The 15,592-nt window shown below is 38.5% G+C and overlaps 1 protein-coding gene across 1 annotated transcript; it reads right to left on the bottom strand.

The window, feature by feature from the left end:
* Positions 1–1,331: 1,331 nt before the first annotated feature.
* Positions 1,332–3,314, bottom strand: LOC111899589 (pectinesterase 2). The gene is made up of 2 exons (XM_023895419.3): positions 2,291–3,314; positions 1,332–2,213 (listed from the first exon to the last, which is right to left on the bottom strand). The coding sequence occupies exons 1-2, from the start codon at positions 3,171–3,173 to the stop codon at positions 1,525–1,527; spliced, it is 1,572 nt and encodes a 523-aa protein (XP_023751187.1). The 5' UTR covers positions 3,174–3,314; the 3' UTR covers positions 1,332–1,524.
* Positions 3,315–15,592: the final 12,278 nt, after the last annotated feature.

The raw sequence follows: 15,592 nt of genomic DNA, 5'->3' as shown, positions 1-15,592 counted from the left end.
CGCCGAGTCTATTCAGATCTCCCAACATGCAGAGGGATTTTGAGTCATGCATGGACTCCAATCCATAGATCCATACTTCCAAAGCTCAATCCCTACGTAAAGTTGCAAACTTTATTTATAACTAAAGAGATCTAGGTTCAAAACACATTAGTGTTTGGTTTAATGACACAAGGGCTTCACCAACTACTCATCTCCTGATGCTTTATGACATAATGGATTCACCCAACCATAGATCTGAAGTGGCAACAACATATCTAAGCCGCTAACCCGATTTGGGTCTCAAACAACCATAAAACCCCCAAATCTCATGACAAAATAGATCTAGATGCAATGAAGGGAAAATGGCAGTTTAATACCTCCAAGATGAACACAAACTGAAGTAGATCTCGAGCACACACCTCTCCCTTGAACCAACCTTCTTGATCTTCAAGTCTCCTCTCCAAAATCTCCTTCCTCCAAAGCTATTTCTCTCAATAATGGAAGCTCACACGAAATATAGGGTTTACAGGTCCTCTGGTGTGATATGGGGGCTGAGGGAGGGACATAACACCCTTTATATATTATACAACTCCCAGAATTAGGGTTTTCCTCACACAGACCAGACTCGCCGAGTCACCTTGGCCGACTCGCTGAGTCGGTCACTTACTCCTCGACCCGGATCCCGCTCCGACTCGCCGAGTCCCTCCTTGGACTCGCCGAGTCGACCCCTAAACTTAGGGTTTTCTTCCCTTTCATGGTCTTCAAAACTTTGGGTGTTACAGTTCGAGGCAGTGGTTCCGTATTTGTCGGACTTTTGGCTTGGGCTACTTAGGAGAGGATGAGTTTTGTGTTTGTTCAGGCCATATGGCGAAATTGATATGGGTTGGGTAGTTCAGACCCAAATGAATATGTTAATTGGAAGTCTTGAGGGTTTTGTTAAAGGTCGTGCCTCGTACCTCGAGACACGAAGAGGAAGTGCTTGATATGACTGGCTTGGAGTTTGCATCTGGGATTTAAGCGGTGTGTTTATTAGAGACCACAATCAATAATGGTGTTATATAAGTATTAACTATGAAGCAATTGCAGCGATGCGTTAGTGGCAACATGTCGCTGCTAAAGGCTTTTATGATTGCATTGGATATCTCGTACGATCTCGTACGTGATATGCACCTCATATACTTCTGTTTCTATCTTTGATACAACCAGCCCTCCGACTTTTAGGAATTCAACAAAACAAAGCAACATAAGAGATTCATGACAAAATCTGGTATGTCCATTGTTTAGATCGAAAGGTAAATGATCAAATTGGTATATCTTAACAAATACATCACTTTCTCTTATTGTTTATAAGATACATAAAATTTTCTTTTAATAAATCCATAATGAATCAATGACAAACTATAAAATTATACAAACTTTAACGAATTAAGACAATGACATATTGTTGGACTTTTGAATTACCAACCCTTTATTCTTTAGCTAACAAACATCTAATTAATAATCAATTCAAGATATTCAACTATTTAATCATATCCAATGAGTGATTTAAAGGCCAGAAGAGAACGGTACACTGGTTGCCGGCAACCACGATCCACCGGCGATGAAGTTTCCGACGGTGAACTTTGCAGCCTCTGTGGCACTAGTGATGACATGGTATCCCTTCCAATTAACCCTTTTAGCCGTGGATGACCCACCACCGGTGTTCATATACTCCCCATAATACAACGTATCAAGCGCAAAACTACCGCTCCATGGCAACCAGCCGGCAGGGTCCACTAAACCATCGAGAAATGTTTTCAGAAAAACTGTCCTCGAATATTGTTTCCATGGCCTACCAAGATACGTCTTAACCGAGCCTGTGGCACCTTTCAAGTCCGATGCAGCCATGACTCGACAGTTCTGGATTGAGATTCCGGTGTTCTGATTTGGATCGGTTCTTCCTTGTGCTGTCACTGTATTGGTCTTGTTAGGAGGGTTACGTGCATAAATGTTGCAGTTTTGAAACACCACAGCAGCGTTGCCAAAAATGAAATCAACTGTCCCGTATATGTCGCATTCTTTATAGAACTGTCGATCAGAATGGACATATAGCGTGTCTTGATAGCCTTCAAAGCTACACTGGTAGAACACCGAGAGATCAGAACCACTACGCAGCGCCACCGCCTGGTGGTTTTGTGGTCCGGCGGTGTTTCTTACAGTAATACCTCGTCCAATGAATCCATCTCCAACGACAGCTGATAAAGTAAAAGTATTAATTTTAAATGTAATATTCAACGATGTGTTTTTTATGTTTAACAATAATTTTGCTTACCAACTGTTGCTGATTTGAAAGTCGTAGCTCCTCCGCCGACGCTTTTGCTACCGGTGATGATGGTTTTTCCAATACCATCTCCTAGTAGCATTATGTTCTTCAGTTTTGTTCCGATTTCGATATTCTCCTTATAAGTACCTGCCTTAATGTGGATCACATACCTCCCGCTACCAGACCTCTTTCCGGCGGCGGCTATGGCTTCTCCTATCGTTTTATAGTTGCCGGAACCATCCTGCGCCACCACGATGTTAGCCTGAGATGCCGGGGTTGGAGATTGTAACAGCTTTCGATCACCAGGCTTTACCCAAGTAGGGAAACCTTTTTGTACATTATTGGGTGGAGATCCTCCTTTGTTCATTGCCAACGTATTGCTGATTAAAGAGGATACATTGTTGTTCATCAATGGCAGCATGTAGCCACCAACACCTAGATCTTGGAACCCAGCTTTACACGTCTCGAGGTTCGTAAGGGCAGTGCTAAGCCATGTTTGCATCTCGTATTGGCTACATGGCTTCCGAGGATCAATAGTCATGTTGATTCTTTCGACAGTGTTTTCGTAAAGCTCGAGGCAATCTTCCCATGCAGCTTTTTCAAGCTTGTTACGACATTTTGTGCCAAGCTCACGAGTGTGCGACTCAGCCTTGCATGCTCGTTCTAGCGTGACCTTTAACAACGCCTTGAGGAAATCAGGTTTTTGCTTTACTGGAGCAGAATCTTGATTACTCGACAAGAAATACTCACACGATTGTGGGTGAGGTGTTTGGCGACACCATGAACTGATCTCCGACTTGGAGTAAGCATACGCAACCGGAGAGACAACGAGAAGGAATAGACATGAAAATAGCGATAGGGTTGATAAAAATGAAAACTTAGTCATCTTCATAAAGGAAAATATTGTTGAATAAAGAGAGGTAATTAGGTGTTTTTGGTTGTGGAGAATATTTGCATGCAAAGGGTTGGTTTATATAGAAGTCGAACCTAAACATTCAACCAAAGGGTGCACCATGCACCTTTACTAGTCCACCACAACTATTCACTTGTAATCAGATGGTTTTTTCCGAAACAAGCTGTGCATGTCAACTTGCCAGTTTTAACACAAAATCAACTCACGGCATCGAGAAAATAGATTTTAAGTTTATTAATAGAAACTACAGTTTAATTGATGGTAACGTGTTATTACCAACTAACAAAATCATTTATTTGTTAATCGTTTTATAAAAAATAGTTTCATTATTTATTTATTTTTATATTGAATAGTTAAATAACTATTGTACTACATATCTATTGAACACAACGTTTAACCTCTTATTAATTGTAGTTGAATAGTATAATTTATTGAATATTGTATGAAGTAGATATTACATATTACACCCAAGTCAACAATTCTGTTAACTATGTATTCTTATAAATTGGTTTGACCTTTTATTTTTTTTAATTAGTTTTGTTAAAAATAAATGAAAAATAAATTGAATTTGAACTTTCAAATAGTGTTAGCATGTACGTAATTTACTTTTAATATGAAAATCAAATTTGCACTTTTATTGTTTTTTTAATATTAAGTAAGTTGTTCAACAATATATTTAATAGAGCAAAACTTTAAAAAGTCGTAATGTCATCAAGAACATTTCTTCCATGTCTGTCCAAAATATTTGTTTTTCTTAATGGTGATGTACTTATGCCATCTTCAATGGTTGTTTAATGGGAAGTTGAATGGAGAGTTTAATCTCATTAAACTCAAAATCTCCATCGTGGGTTAATGACATGGTATTCAATGGAATGGAGAGTTCAATCCCCAAATGAACTCCACACTCTCTCTCCTCACACACACATATAAATGATGTGACAATCCATTAAATTGTATTGGGTTTAATGGAGTGTAGAGTTTAATAGGTAAAATTGTATTGTGAATGTAATGTACATGTGAGAATCCATTGCACTCATTTATGTTCAATGCATTGAAGATGACCTTAAGAATTGTAATGTTCCATGTCTGTCCAAAATATTTATTTTTCTTAATTTTTTGTGTTGTACTTAAGAATTATTTTAGGGAAATTGAGTAAGTTAACACATAATTTAACTCTTTGAAAAAAAATCCATTTTTTAGAGTAACCATTTAGTCCGAAATAGATTATTCTGGAGAGTTCACCGAAACACCGGATAAATTAACTATTAAAAAAATATTCAGTTTTAAATGAATAAAAAACCACTTTGTTCGGAATAAATTATTTTGAAGAGTTTTGCGAAACACTGGAGTAAGATTATGGACACTTGTATTAACAAAATACAAGTGTCCTCAACAAAATCGTTTATAATAGTTAGATTCCTCAATTTCTTAAATTTTATTTTTTATATATGGTTTAAACATAAGTAGTCAAATCTCATATTTTTCGTTATAATCATTTTGCTTTTGGAACAATTTTAAGAATGATGGTCTACCATAGGACCGTATTTGTAAATTACTTATAACTTAATTACCATATTTCATTAGGAATGATACCTCTCAAATACCATTTTTCGGTTTAAGTCCAAAAACATTTCGGCTATTATTCTTGTTAGACCGTTGAATATATATATATATATATATATATATATATATATATATATATATATATATATATATATATATATATATATATATATATATATATATATATATATATATATATATATATATATATATATATATATATAGTTCAGTTCACATGAGACAAGATGATTTTGTGAGACAATGAGACCAATTAATGACCATTGATTAAGAAAAAAAAAAAAAGATGGTTGAGATTAAAACAGAAAATTGGGAGGCGGTGGTAAAATTGTAATTATCTTGAAATACATGCTTAATTGCAATTTACAGGGGTAGAGTTGTACTTTTCACTCAATAGATTGGATCTGATCACCTTACCATTCACTTTCAACTTCTTCTCATTTTCTTTGAGTTTGTTAATATCCCCCCCCCTCCCTTCAAATTCTTCTCGATCAAATTCATTCATCAATCTTTATTTCATAGTTTTTCAACAACATCCCCAGATAATGCACTCATCATCAAGAAAACGAATGAATCAGTACTCAAAAAACCCCTAGAATCGACAAACCCATAGGATTGAAAAACGCTACCTTCTTATTCAATTTTTAGTTGCGAAAAACATTAGAAATTACATATTTATCATAAATTATCGATGGTTCAACTAAATTGTATTCAGATTGCAGGCATTTTAAAATGTAATTTGATTTTGGGTGTAATTTTAATTGATTAATGAAAGGATCTGGTGAAAAACCATAGGCTCTTATTTGTGTTTTAGTAGTGAAAAATACTAGAAATCATACATTCATCATAGATTATTGATGGTTCAATAGAATCATAGTCAGAATGCATGTAGTTTAAGTATAATTTGATTTTAGGTGTTATTTTGTTTAATTAAATTGATGGTCCGGTGAAAGTTAGGTAATTTTGTGTTAGATAACTTGATATTATGCATATTATGATTTGATAAGTCATATTTTGCTTCCTTTTTAGATTTTGGACGTTCTTTTGTTAGAAACTACTTTCTTTAAATCTTTCATTATGAGATAATGTGAAATATTTTGAAATTATGTGTCATAATACAGTTTTATACGTTATGATTATGTCGAAAACAACTTGTTTGTATCCTTTTTGTTAAATGATGTCACACCCCAAAACCAAGAACGGCGGAAACGTTCTGGGGCGGAGGACGTCATGTATAGTATCACAACACAGTAAATGTAAATAAGCAAACAACATCATCCAATGCATTAAATATATAATTTTAATACAAGCGTGTTCTGTACAGTTTTAGACACCAAAAATATAATGTAAATCAAAATAATAAGATGAGTTCATAAGTATTTTAGTGTCGATGTTTGTTATCAAAACGTTTGAAACTGTATTATGACACATAATTTCAAAATATTTCACATTATCTCATAATGAAAGATTTAAAGAAAGTATTTTTGTGTCGATGTTTGTTATCAAAACGTTTGAACACGTCTCAAGTGTAAGTTTGTAAAATGTATGTAAGTGTTTGTAAAAGTTTGAATCTCTCAGAAAAACCTATATTTTCTATTAAAGTAGCCTTCTACCAAGGCGTAACTGGTTTGCATGCTCGTTTGTTGTAAAAGTGTGTAATTTCCCAAGTGTAACTATCATTTAACAAAATATAGTTTGTACATTAAAGTTTGAGTGAAATAATCACTAAATAAATGTAATGGGTAAATTATTGTAGTACTGTAGTGTGAAGTGTTAGTCTTGATAAGAATCCGCACTATCCCTTGAATATTTGTTTTGTCAACGAATGGTTCTTGACTGGGGAAACTTATATATCAAGGGGACAGTAGGAGCCTTAAAGATCCCGAAAGAGTTTCAAGATTTAATCAAGAGTAAAACCTTTAATTTATCACTAGCACACGACTTAAGGTTTGCAACCTATCGTGTTGACATAATTCTTATTTCTGTACCTACTTCAAATAAGTTGAATTTGCATGTGAGTTATCAGAGTTCAACTTGGAAGCATTGGTGGGCCTTGTGCTACCAAGGTGACAAGAAACTAACATTGAACAAGTTTAATCCATGTAAGGCTGAATTTGTCACTAATCTTATCTTGTGATTATGGTTTTGACAAATTCACATGGATAGGAACTCATACACTATAAAATCTAAGTGTCATAAGGTTTCTCTCCGATTCATGAAAATGATGGTGAGGAAACGCTTTCACTAAGTAGATTTTATGTAGATATCAATTGTGTTATTTGCATTTTCAAAAGTCGTTAGTGGAGCGCGTGTGGTTCACCGGCACACTAACATGGACTTGTGAGAAATGGCAACGGTCTAAGAAATTGAGACTATGATTACGACATCCCTTTTCATAGTTCTTGAAATTGCTTAGACACACATGTGAGCTATCTAAGAAAGGGTGTATGAATCTAAATTTCAGAAGTCCAGCAGATTTCTGGAAATATGTCAGAGCTAGTGGGAGCATAAGTGTTTTGCTAATAATCATCATGTTAGTGGGAGCATGATAATTATGATTAGTATTGCAAGCTAGCAATGTTAATTATAGAAACACAAAAGTTTAAATTCATGAAGTTGCAGGGGTTGAAAAAGTCGTTTTGCTATAATTAAGGGAGAGGAAATTATACTTCATTTCAATTCTAGAAGCTTGGATTGAGATTTTAATCATCTTTAGTCAAGGACATATATATGAATTTTATGTCTGAATGGTTCGACTTAAGGAAATTCTATATATATTGCGTTCTCAAAATTCAATTATGACTACGACATCCCTCTTCATAGTTAAATTTTGAAAACATGGCAAATAAAAAAATATTGTAGCAAAAGACTGGTCTAGTATCATGTCTTTATGTGAGACATCATGAATCGTGTCCCATATGCTTCGGATATAAGATCGATTTCATGTGCTATAATATTCATCCTTTCTAAATTTTCCAAATGCTCAGGGCATTTAGAAGGGAAAAGTCTAGAACTGGATATGACTAAAGTGATTAAGCAATTGTCGAGGACAATATGAGGTTCACCAAAGATTGGTTGCTCAGGGAAAGTTGGAGGTATGATGTAAGTTGTTGACATGTTCAGAAAAGAAGTAACTCTTGTTCGGAAGTGATTGTCAAAATGGGACTATGGAAATGTCTCCATAGGTGGAAGTTATTCAATCTATGTAAGATTAGAAAACCTTAATGCAAGAAGGATGTTCAAAGCAATGTACTTTGAATAAGAGACTTCGTTTCCATAGAGTTGATCTCCTTTGGAATACTCTGTAATGACTGGTGACAAGGTTTTGGTGACTTTGTGCATAATCATTACAAGAGGAACATTGCATAAAAGTTTAAAATCTAACAGTTTTTTTGGTAAATGATAGGAATCGGGGATTCTCACATTTACAATAAGGATTTGGGATTGTGAAATGAGTATCAATGGAATCATGTTCAATTGATCTACATCATAATGTAAGAATCATAGACAAACATAGTGTGCATACTTAGAGTATGGCATAACTATTGTTTAGAAAAACAAAGTGTACATGCTAGGAGCATGGGATGACTGTTGTTTTATTCAAGTCTTAAGTTGATTGTTTGAAACATTATACAATGAATAATGTGTAATCAATATGGTGATAACTAAAAGGTGGTTCTATTTATATTCAAAAGGGTTCTGAGACCATATTGGATTCGATTATTATTGTGTTTCACTTTGCATGTTTTGACTTCCAAAATAGCTAGGTTATTCTTTCCGAATGACTAAGTTATTTAAACACTCCACAGTCGTTCATATGTTGGAAGTAGGTATGAATAAAGACTGTCATGAATCGAGTTTGTAGATGGCTAAATGGGTTTAGTCATAGCAATGGTTGCTACAACATTCATGAGTGCTCATAAGTTATGAGTATTGGAATAAACCCACGCTCACTTGTATCACTTCATGGAATTTATCTCGAGTGATCGTGAGACGGTAATATCATATAAATCTTCAAACCTAGAGATATGAGTTGTTACCTATGATTTGGTTGTGCATTGATTGCACATAAACGCATCAGTAACTTGATGTTATAAAACGTGCCTTTGTGTACAATTCAACAAGTAGTAGAACAAGCATATGAGTCGAAGTTTATCTGTTCCTTCTAGAAATAGAAGCGATATCTGGGCCCCTCGATGATTTTGTTGTGACCTAAGTACCGGCCGGTCAGAACTAAATTGATGTGTTCGATTAAGTTCTTTGTCAAACAAATCGAAAAATCGGGAAACAAACTGCTGGACAATAAGTACGACGTTGTTCCATGTATTTGTCCGGCTGATATCATGAGAACAGAGGATTATATGATCACTTATCTAAAATGGCACTTCATAGTTCAACAGAGTTTTCGAGAGCTAAGATTGCTGGTTGGTTCTTGAAGTAACATACGCAAATATAGTTATTAGACTTATCCAAGTGGGAGTCTGTTGGATAAGGTGTCTAAGTCCATAACTTATTTGGTACATAGTTGACCCGGCCCGACATGGTCCATTTGGGTTGCACTTCACCCAAACGATTTATGGATAATTATATGAGAATTGTATACTTACGATTTATTAATATATTATAAGTTATAATATATTAATATGAAGTCATGTTATTTAATTAGTTTTAGTCTTAAATTAATTATGAATTAATTTAGAGATTAAAAAGAAGACTGATTAAATTATGGGCTATTATATTTTATATAGTGTGGGCTAATACTCATTTGTTAATGGGCTAAGCTAATATGGAAGTCCATGGATGGTCCATGGAGCTTTTAACCCATGGATCCTTGGAAAGGAAAAGACATGGGTTATTAGTGTTTCACCCTAACCATGCACACTATATAAAGAAACATATGACGCAAGAAAAGTGACACTAGGAGTGTTAGACTTAATGGTGGCCGATTCCACAAGAAAGTATACTACTCTCTCAAAGTTTTCCAAGTGTTTGTGGTGATTTGTGATTCCATTTGAGGCATTCACACTATTGGTGCTTGGCTCTCAAACTTCAAACAATCAACCATCATCAAAAGGTATGTATTTCTACTAGTACTTTTATGATTCATAATCCTTATGCTATGCTAGTTAGGAAGAAACCTTAGAAGTTATTATTTGCATGTATTTTAGAAGAAAACATAGATCCAAGGTTTATTAGGGTTGCATGCACACTTAGGAAGTGTTAGATTGCTCAAAACCCAACAGTTCCTAGGGAATGTTGTAGTGATTGCCAGAATCTTGAGGTGAACCTACTATCTCTATCGGAGATAATGGACATAGGTACACCATGTAGTCGTACGATTTCCCTAATGTATGTTCTCGTAAGTTTCTCTATCTTGTCAGTTTCTTTGATAGGCAGGAAGTGTGCAGACTTGGTCAATCTATCGACGATGACCCATATGGTATCAAGTCCACCCGTTGTCTTGGGCAACTTGGTTATGAAATCCATAGTGATCCGCTCCCACTTCCATTCTGGAATCTCTGGTTGTTGCAGTAAACCAGAGGGCTTCTGGTACTCGACCTTAACCTTTGTGCAAGTAAGGCATTTACTTACGAAGGTAGCAATCTCTGCTTTCATATTAGGCCACCAGTATAGCTTTTTAAGATCCAGATACATCTTATCTGAACTTTGGTGGACGGAATACCGAGTGTTGTGCGCCTCGGTCATGACCAAGTCTCGGAAACCACCGTGTTTTGGTGTCCAGATCCGGTTCATGAAATATAAGGCTCCGTCACCCTTGGCTTCTAAATTTTTGTCCATTCCTCTAAGGGATTCACTCATCATATTTTCAGGTTTCATGGCTTCAAGTTGGGCCGCCTGAATTTGCCTAGACAAGTGTGAATGGATGGTTATTGACAATGACTTGACTTTGCGACCAGAATATTCCTTCTGACTTACGGCGTCTGCTACTACGTTGGCTTTACCCGGATGATAACGAATATCGCATTCGTAGTCACTGAGTAGCTCGACCCACTGTCGTTGTCTCATGTTGAGCTCCTTCTGATTGAAGATGTGTTGTAAACTCTTGTGGTCGGTAAAAATAGTGCTTTTCGTTCCGTAGAAGTAATGTCTCCAGATCTTCAGAGCAAACACCACTGCTCCCAGTTTAAGATCCTGGGTCGTGTAGTTAACCTCGTGTGTCTTCAACTGTCTCGAGGTGTAGGTGATGACCTTACCTCGCTGCATCAGAACACACCCGAGCCCTTGATTTGATGCATCGCAATAGACTACGAAGTCTTCTATCCCTTCGGGGAGGGATAGTATTGGCGTGGTGCACAAGGCTCGCTTGAGCGTTTGGAACGCTCTCTCTTGTTTCTCTTCCCAGTCAAAGGCCACGCCTTTCTGGGTCAAGGTTGTAAGGGGTTTCGTTATTTGGGAGAAGTTCTGTATCAACCTGCGGTAGTAGCCAGCGAGGCCTAGAAATTGACGAATTTCAGTAGGCGTCTTCGGTGCTGACCAGTTCTCAATGGCTTTAATTTTTGATGGTCCACGTGGATTCCCTCTTCGCTTACCACATGTCCTAAGAATTCGACTCTTCGGATCCAAAATTCACATTTCGAGAACTTCGCATAAAGTTTCTCCTTACGTAATGTCCCTAGAACTTGTCGCAGGTGATCGCCATGCTCTTCCTTACTTCGGGAGTAGATCAGGATGTCGTCAATGAAAATGATGACGAATTGATCCAAGTAAGGTCGGCATACTATATTCATTAGATCCCTGAAGACTGCGGGCGCATTGGTCAATCCGAATGGCATCACCACAAACTCGTAGTGTCCGTAACGAGTTCGGAAGGCTGTCTTCGGCACATCCTCCTCCAGTACTCGTAACTGGTGATATCCGGATCTCAGATCAATTTTGGAAAAATAGTTCGCCCCTTGTAGTTGGTCAAGTAGATCGTCTATGAGAGGCAGAGGGTAACGATTTTTGACCGTCAGTTTGTTGAGTTCTCTGTAGTCGATACACATACGGAATGATCCGTCTTTCTTCTTAACAAACAAAACCGGTGCTCCCCAAGGTGAGAAACTTGGTCTTATAAATCCCTTGCTTAGAAGTTCGTTAAGTTGACCAGAGAGTTCCTGCATCTCAGCTGGTGCTAAACGGTAGGGCGACTTGGCTACTGGGGTAGCTCCTGGGACTAAGTCGATTCTGAACTTGACCTGTCGTTGCGGAGGTAATCCAGGTAGCTCCTCTGGGAAAATGTCGGGGAAGTCGCTCACTACTGGAATGTTCTTTAGTTCTTTCGTTTCGAGGCTCATGTCAACGACGTGAGCAAGGAATGCATGGTATTCTTTACGCAGATACTTCTGTGCCTGAATACTTGATATAATACGGAGATTTGCACCGGGTTTGTCGCCGTAGACGATAAGAGTTTCGTTGGATGAAAGGTTTAGACGGACTGCTTTCTCGTAGCAGATGATGTCGGCGCGATGAAGAATTAACCAATCCATGCTGATGATAATGTCGAAGCTTTTTATTGAGACCGGCATGAGGTCGATGGGGAATGAATGGTTATCTAGAGTTAGGGTACAACCTAAGTATATGGTATTCGTACTTTCAGTTTTCCCATTAGCCATTTCTACTGTGAATTGTTCCTTAAGTGTGTGTGGTTGTTGCTTAAGCATGCGGGAAAATATATGGTTTACGAAGCTTTGCTCCACTCCACTATCGAACAAAATGCATGCATAGGAGTTATCGAGGAGGAACGTACCAGTCACCACTGTCGGGTCAGCAACTGCTTCCCCGTGGCCTATAGCTAGTACCCTCCCTGCTCCTCCAGCATTCTTCGCTTTGGGGCAGTCCCTCTTAAAGTGGCCTGCTTCGCCACATCCATAGCAGGTCGGGCTCGCGCCAGAGCCGGGGACCTGGGTGATCGGTTTTGCTGGGAATTTACAGAAATGGACTGTGTGTCCTTTCCTGTTGCAGTTAGAGCACTGCATTTCACGGCAGGGGCCGTTGTGGTGGAAGTTTCATTTATTGCTCTTAGGCAAACTTCCAGCATACTGTCCCACCGGAGCAGTAGCAGCAGCAGGGGTTATCGCGGCTTGCACAACCACAATTTGCTGCTTTTTCGCAGCTAGCTGTCTCTTCTTCTCTTCCCAGAATTTCCGCTTAGTGTCAGCGGGTTTGGAGGGTTCCGGGATGGTTAGGGTGGTTGTTGTTGCAGGGGTTTTGACTCCATGGTCAATGAGTCGTTGTGCCAGTCGCTTGGCACTGTCGAAGGTAGCGGGGTTTGATGCTAGGATATTCCCCTGATACGGAGGCACTAGCCCCCATATGTACCTTTCGATCTTTTTCCCTTCAGTGGGAACCATATTGGGGCAGAGGGCCACCAATTCGCTGAATCTGGCGGTATAAGCAACCACGTTGGTGCCCTTCATGGTCAGGTTCCAAAGTTCCTTCTCCAATTTCTGGACTTCGCCCCTCGGGCAGTATTCCTCAATCATGAGGTCTTTCATCGTTTCCCAGCCCATGTCATTGGCTACGACGAGGGTTAGAGCTTTAACGTGGCCGTTCCACCACGTCAGGGCCTTTCCCTCAAAGGTGCATGCGGCATATTTGACTTTGCTCACAGCAGGGCATGAACAGATTGCGAAGACTGATTCAGTCTTCTCGAACCATTGCGAGAGGGCAATGACTCCGCCGGTGCCATGGAAAGACTTCGGCTTGCAATTGGTGAAATCCTTGTAGGAGCACTCTCTCGAGCGCACAGGGATTTCAACCGGAATTGATTCAACAGGGGTTCCACCTCTACTGGCATCAGATGAGTGATACTGAGCCATGGCAGTTGCCACTGCTGCAGCTACGACAGCATTCAGGGCTGCAGTATCGATGACCGGAGGCGGAGGAGGAGGTGGAGGTGCAGGGTTATTCCTGGGAGATTTGCGAGGAGGCATCTTTCAGCTATAAGTTTATAAAGATAAGAAAAATGGTAAGAATCAATTTGTAAGCAATGTGAGAGTGACACATGGACTAACTAACCATAGCCCAACAGTTGAATGAGTGTTTGAGATCACAATAAGGAATATTAGTAGGAAAACACAAATGTACAGATTTTTCCCACAGATTAGATAGATTTCAATAATACTGGTATTACTGATGTAATAAGTTCAGGGAAAATCGACCTAACAGTAGGTCTTACATCATACCATACAGAAAAGTTTGACAGTTCTTAGATTCCTAATTAGAGTACTGAAAGCTAGGAATATTTTACAGACAAGTACTACTTAGAGCACAGATGTTAAAGGTTATTCCTTAACCAAAAGACAGAGATGTACTAGACATCATTTAACGGCGATGGGAATTCCTCGGGCGAGCCCTGAGGTCTGACACTTGACGAAACACCTCTTGAAGGTGTCGCTCCTGAGCCCTCTGGCGGGCTCGAAGTTCCAAGACTTCAGCTCGGGAGGCAGCCAGTTGTTGCTGCAGGGTTTCATTGGTTCTCCGGGTCCGTTCCATGTCTTCCTCAAGACGGCAGATGCGAACTGTGTTGACACCTGAGTTGGCATCAATCTCCATGACCCGGTCGATGGCTGCTCGACCTTGCTCAACCTTACGAGCTATTATGCGGATAATGACGGGCAGAGCTCGGTCAGCAGAACCACCTTCACTGACGTTGTAAAAGCTTCGGTCCCCAAAGTATGGTAAGGGTTGACCCTGTTCGTCACTCCAGCGATTCAAGTTGGTTGCCTACAAGGGAGTAGGACCTGGAAAAGCTGGTCGGGGGTTGTTGTTCGGGGCTCAACCTACTAGCGGTAGGTTGTTGACTTCAGGCTCGGAGTCGGATCCATCAGAAAAGCTTTCTGCGAGGTGATCATCCAAAGGGATTGGATGCTCATCTTCGGGCTCTTCTTCGATCCACCCGGCATTGCCTTCATTTGGAAAGTACGGGTTGCTGTGATGCAATCCATCCATTTAAATTTATGCGAGAAGAGAGGTTTAAGAATATAGTATACATGTAACTAGTAGTACAAAATACACCTATAGTATTTTAATTTTAAGTTCTACTGATCTTCTTGTGGTATTGTTGGTAAGTTTTTAGACTTGTTAACACATCACAACCATTCTAGGGCATATGCTAATCACTCCTAGGACCAGCATAGTTGATCAGATTATGCCATTTCCAGGACTGACTATACATCCCTGACCTCACTTGTGATATTCAACAATCATAATACTTTTGTTCTTGTCATTGTGACACTAATTTTAGTATGAATGCAGACTAGTATACTTAATTAAATATTTTAATATTTAAAGTATAGACTCTTGGTTAGAGTGCTTTAATCCCTAATGGGTTTATAGTTTAGTATATCTTTTTATGGGTTGATATACTTGATTCACTATAAACAATGCTCTGATACCAATCTGTCACACCCCAAAACCAAGAACGGCGGAAACGTTCTGGGGCGGAGGACGTCATGTATAGTATCACAACACAGTAAATGTAAATAAGAAAACAACATCATCCATTGCATTAAATATATAATTTTAATACAAGCGTGTTCTGTACAGTTTTAGACACCAAAAATATAATGTAAATCAAAATAATAAGATGAGTCTTGAATGCGCTCCATCTTCTCAAAAGCTGGCATCGGTACCTGTCTACTGATAACCTGAGAATATAAGTTATTTTGAAAGAGTTTATCAGCATTAAGCTGGTGAGTTCATAAGTATTTCAGTGTCGATGTTTGTTATCAAAACGTTTGAACGTGTCTCAAGTGTAAGTTTGTAAAATATATGTAAGTATTTGTAAAAGTTTGAATCTCTTAGAAAAACCTATA

Source organism: Lactuca sativa, chromosome 3 (assembly GCF_002870075.4).
Source record: "Lactuca sativa cultivar Salinas chromosome 3, Lsat_Salinas_v11, whole genome shotgun sequence".
NCBI classification, from domain to species: Eukaryota; Viridiplantae; Streptophyta; class Magnoliopsida; order Asterales; family Asteraceae; genus Lactuca; species Lactuca sativa.
This window is presented reverse-complemented; position numbering and strand designations above follow the sequence as displayed.